At 34.5% G+C, this 5,000-nt stretch overlaps 1 protein-coding gene across 1 annotated transcript in view; it reads left to right on the top strand.

Annotated features, from left to right (window-relative positions):
* Positions 1-2,755: 2,755 nt before the first annotated feature.
* LOC21391000 (internal alternative NAD(P)H-ubiquinone oxidoreductase A2, mitochondrial) overlaps positions 2,756-5,000 on the top strand; it is a 4,317-nt gene continuing 2,072 nt past the window's right edge. Inside the window, exons 1-4 of the mRNA XM_024169713.1 lie at positions 2,756-3,473; positions 3,755-3,968; positions 4,070-4,230; positions 4,463-4,528. Of these exons, the coding sequence (XP_024025481.1) occupies positions 2,988-3,473; positions 3,755-3,968; positions 4,070-4,230; positions 4,463-4,528 (927 nt within the window). The 5' untranslated portion in view covers positions 2,756-2,987. The remainder of the gene's footprint in view (positions 3,474-3,754; positions 3,969-4,069; positions 4,231-4,462; positions 4,529-5,000) is intronic.

Consider the following 5,000-nt stretch of genomic DNA (forward strand, 5'->3'; position numbering starts at 1 on the left):
GAAGACGATCCTTCAGCTTCAAATTAAATTGTAAATTTGTAATTTGTAAATATGTATTTACTTTTGACATTGTAATTGTATAACTTTGTAAGTTTGTAAAATTTATAATTCGTCACAAAATGATTGCACTCTTTTTTCCTTGCCAAGTTTTTATCCCAATTGGGTTTTTCTTGGTAAGGTTTTTAACGAGGCAATCATGAATTACGAATTTAAAAATTAATATACAAATTTTATTTATTAAATTGTGTAATAATGTCTGTCGAATGTTGATTTTAGTTTTTATATAATTTTAATACAAAATAACTTAATAATTATAAAAATTAAAAAATATAAAAAAAAATTCAGGCTATTCTGGCAGGCTCGGGCTGCCCCGCCGGGCTCAGGCAAGCAAATACAAGTCTGCGGCCCGTTCAAAGGCCTTCTCGGGATCGGGCGGGCGGCCCAAATTTTTCAAGCGAGTCAGGCCAGCCTTTGGGTAAACAATCGATATTTTCAGACGGTCACGGGTGGCCCGTTCAAAATTTTAGCACTAGCCCATGAGAGATGTAACTAAAGCCAGGCATTTTCAAGGCATTGAAACTTTTTTTTTTATAATGATGTGATTTGATTTGACCATTTAGTATTCAAGACATTGAAACTTTATATATATATATATATAATATGATGTTATTTGACCATTTAGAGATGTGCAATATTAATTAATAGGGTATCAAAATTTGTAACTATTTACTATGTGACTGTCATTATTCATATACATCCAGAAAAAGTTAGACAGCGCCAGAAAATTGAGAAAAGTTGTCCTGCGCTGCTGCCCAAGATATAACTGATAGTAAAACCACATGCATCCATCGACGAAGATGGTTCTGTCACGAGAGTAACATGAATTAAAGGCAATATTAACTGGTAAATATTCTTGTTATTTTATTAGATAGAAATGGTTTTGGAATATATACGTGTGTTTGGCGTTTTGAGAATTGAGGTCATTATTCGTCCAATTTTTCAATATTATCTCTTTCTATTTTACATCCTGTACGTAGATCAAGGAGAGCATTGGTTCGAAATTGCAAATTTTGGGTATCTTTAATTTAGCTCTTCATTTTAACTTTTAAATTTACTCTTTAAAAAAAAAAAAAAAGGAGGCAAACTAGAAGTAATTTCATTCAGTGAGACTTGGATGTACATCAACAATATCCGTATATAAGAGAGGCATTCAACAGTCAAGAAAAAGGTTAATTTTATTATTGATAGCACTAATAAAAAAACATTTTATAAACAATTAGTATTGATATCTTTTAGGGTAATTTTTAATTTTGACCTGGAATTCTTGATTTTATGTGAACTTCCCCTCTATTTTTGTTTTTTAAAAAAAGTGATTAGTCTACCTTATTATTTCCATAAAATTATTCAAAACACACTTTTCTCCAAAATTATTTATAAAAGTAACAAAATGGCTGACATAACATGTTTGAAAGTGGTTAATGACGGGTGATTTGGCAATTTTGTCCTGAGCAAGTTCAAATTTTCCTTTTTATAATTAAAACTGTGCAAAAAAAATGAAAAAAAATGGCAAAAGAAATATCCTACTAATTATGGGTTATAAGAGAAATTGTGAATACACACAAAGTAAGTTTACAAAATCACCCTCTATATTAATCCATTTTGAACATGTCATTTGGGTCATTTTGTTGGTATTTAGACAAGTGCATCTTTTGAACTCTTATATATATATATATATATATACACACACACACACACACACACACACATATATATATATAGTTGAGGGGTTGCAATGACTAATTTTAAAAATGGAAGGGCAACTTGACATAAGATTATAGGTTGGTTATATTTATAATATCATACAATTTCTAATGTAAGTTCCAATTCTAGATTTGCCATTAAAGAGTGTAAGATGACATATTTAAAGTGCTATTTTATCTTGTACTCTAATGTATAATATAGTTTCAAATGCTCTATTTATTTTTGCCATAATTATTAAGCTTAACTTTTTAATATTAAAATACATTTAAAAGAACAATGTTTTTGTAATGGTTAAATAAAAAATTAATACATCTCTCCTAAAAAAAGTTAATATATCAACCAATAGTAATTAAAGGCTGAATTTGGTATTTGTTATATTAAGTGATAAATTTACTATTAAGTATAACATTTACAAAATTTTTCTTAAAAACTAGGATTGCATTGAAGAATATTTTTCACTCAAAAGATAAAATTTAGCATTTATGCATCAAATTTAACATTATATTAAAAATGCTCTTATAGTTAGTAACACATTAATTTTCACTTAGTATTATAGACTAATATGGACAAAAAGGACAAAGTGCACACCATTAAAATTCGAAAGAAATCAGAGTACATAATTCATATGTCATTGATAAAGTTAATCCTTAAATGTTTATCAAATTTAAAAAAATAAGTGTATTTTTTTTAATTTAAAACTACATTTTACTCACGGACTACTTTTTCATACCTAGCAAATGACTCACCAAACTATAAATTCTTTCATTCTAAGACAATAATTGCAAGACAAAAATGTGGACAAGAAAGCAAGAAGAAATTAGCTAACCAGAAAGGAAAGGCGTTTAATAAATTATTACTTTTCATCGCTACATGACCATGATACAACTCGAAACGTTTCGTAGAATGCGCAGCCCCAACTCCAAGTCCACGGGGGGAGCCTGTGTCGTAACACGTGGAATTGCCACGAAGTCAACGTCATCACTTCACCTCCTCACTTTTAAAAAAAAAAAGAAAAAAAAAAAAAGACACTTTCTTTCCTTCTCCAACATTTTGGCTGATACTTGAATCTCGAATCTCGAATCTTTGTTTTTCTTCTTCTTCTTCTTCAATGTCATCTGCTCACACAAACCACTTTCCTTAATCCTTTCCAGATAGATAAACCCATTTTAGAGAGAAGAAGACACAGATAAAAAGAGAATACTAATATCCAAATCTCAATATCAAATATGGCTTGGTTTAGAAGCCTCATCAGATTTTCAGTCACCAAATCATCATCATCATCATCATCACCGTCCATCAGACCCGGAACTGCAAGCCCATTTAGCCCATTTCCATCCCCGTCGCTTTCCTGGCTCGCGGCGGCGCATTTCAGCTCGGGGCAGCCGCTGGCCCACGAGCCCCCGGCGGTGGTCCCGCACGCTGGCCTGGGGCCCACCAAGCCGGGGGAGAAGCCCAGGGTGGTGGTGCTGGGATCTGGGTGGGCCGGGTGCCGGCTCCTGAAGGGGCTGGATACCAAGACGTACGATGTCGTTTGCGTATCGCCAAGGAACCACATGGTCTTCACGCCTCTCTTGGCCTCCACCTGCGTCGGCACCCTCGAGTTCAGGTCGGTGGCTGAGCCCATTGGCAGGATCCAACCCGCCATTTCTCGGGAACCCGGATCCTACTTCTTCCTCGCTAAATGTACTGGCCTAGACGCTGATAAACATGAGGTATTTATGTTTTGATTTTTCCTTGTTATTATTATTATTATTATTATTAAGTATTGATTTGCGTAGAGATGGATATTAAAAGGCACAATTTTGATTTTTGGGACCAATTTGTTGAAATTCGAAACTAAGCAAGAAAGGAAAAAAAGTGTCTCAGTTTTGATATGACATAAAGATAAATTATTGTTGTCAAAGAACATAAATATTTGGGGCCAATGTGTGAACTATTTGAGTTGTTGAAATGGGTTTAAGTGTGAGTAAGTTTGGTGTTTTGGGTATTGAAGGTGCAATGCGAGACGGCTACTGACGGGCCGGACACTTTGGAACCTTGGAAATTCAAGATTTCATACGACAAGTTGGTGATTGGGTTAGGAGCAGAGGCCTCAACTTTTGGAATCAAGGGCGTATTAGAACACGCGATTTTTCTTCGCGAAGTCTACCATGCGCAGGAGATTCGTCGGAAGTTGCTTCTGAATTTAATGCTGTCGGACGTTCCTGGTATGTTAACATGTGAATCGTATTGTAATTGTTGGTTTAGAGAACATTAGTTGTGTGACTTGAGGTCTGAATTGGAATCTTGGATTTTGGTGTGGAGGCAGGGGTTTCAGAATCAGAGAAAAGTAGGCTCCTGCACTGTGTTGTTGTAGGAGGTGGTCCCACGGGAGTTGAGTTCAGTGGAGAACTTAGTGATTTCATCATGAGAGATGTTCATCAAAGATATGCCCACGTGAAAAATTATATCCATGTTACCTTGATTGAGGTTCGGTCACTATGAACTTTGAGATACAAGTAGAGTATTCTTGCTAGAATTCTTCCAAACCTTTAATTAAATGTTTCTGTTGTCCAATCTACTTCAGTTGAAAAAGTGTTTTAAACTTTGCAAAAGGTTATTCATAGTATCATCGGTATGAAGTATGCTTGTGATTATCTTCTGTGAACTTGCCAACTTGTTTGAGAGCATTATAATTATAGAAGTGGTCTCGTCTGCTCAGGCGAACGAAATATTGTCTTCATTCGATGATCGCCTTCGTCACTATGCCACCAAACAGTTGACAAAGGTAAATAGAACTGATCGATACAATGTTTTCTATTACTTTTAGATGTGTTCCTCTTTTGGAATGTTGAGTATAGGGATTTCTTTTCCTTAGTTTTCTTTTACAAGAGAAGATTCTGTGAATCCAATTCCCAGAATTGCGCACTTTCCTTTATACCACAACAATGAAACAGCACAATCAATCAACACAAACACTCCACGGACAAGACTTCTGAAGAAAAGTTTGAGAAGACTTTTAGGCTGAACAACAACCAACATAATTACACGACTACACAAAATAAGACGACCATTTTATCAACAGATTCAAGTAAAGATGCCTTGTTTCTTTTAGTGGAACTAAGTATCTTCGTATGGATATGTTGGGCCCATTTGGAAGGTTGGTTCAAGTCAGGTGGTTTGAACTAGAATTCAGATTTTGTGAGAGAAAATATTATAGCTGAAATTTTTAAATTCAAATTTTTTGTGAGAAAACACTG

This window comes from Morus notabilis, unplaced genomic scaffold, assembly GCF_000414095.1.
Source record: "Morus notabilis unplaced genomic scaffold, ASM41409v2 Scaffold685, whole genome shotgun sequence".
NCBI classification, from domain to species: Eukaryota; Viridiplantae; Streptophyta; class Magnoliopsida; order Rosales; family Moraceae; genus Morus; species Morus notabilis.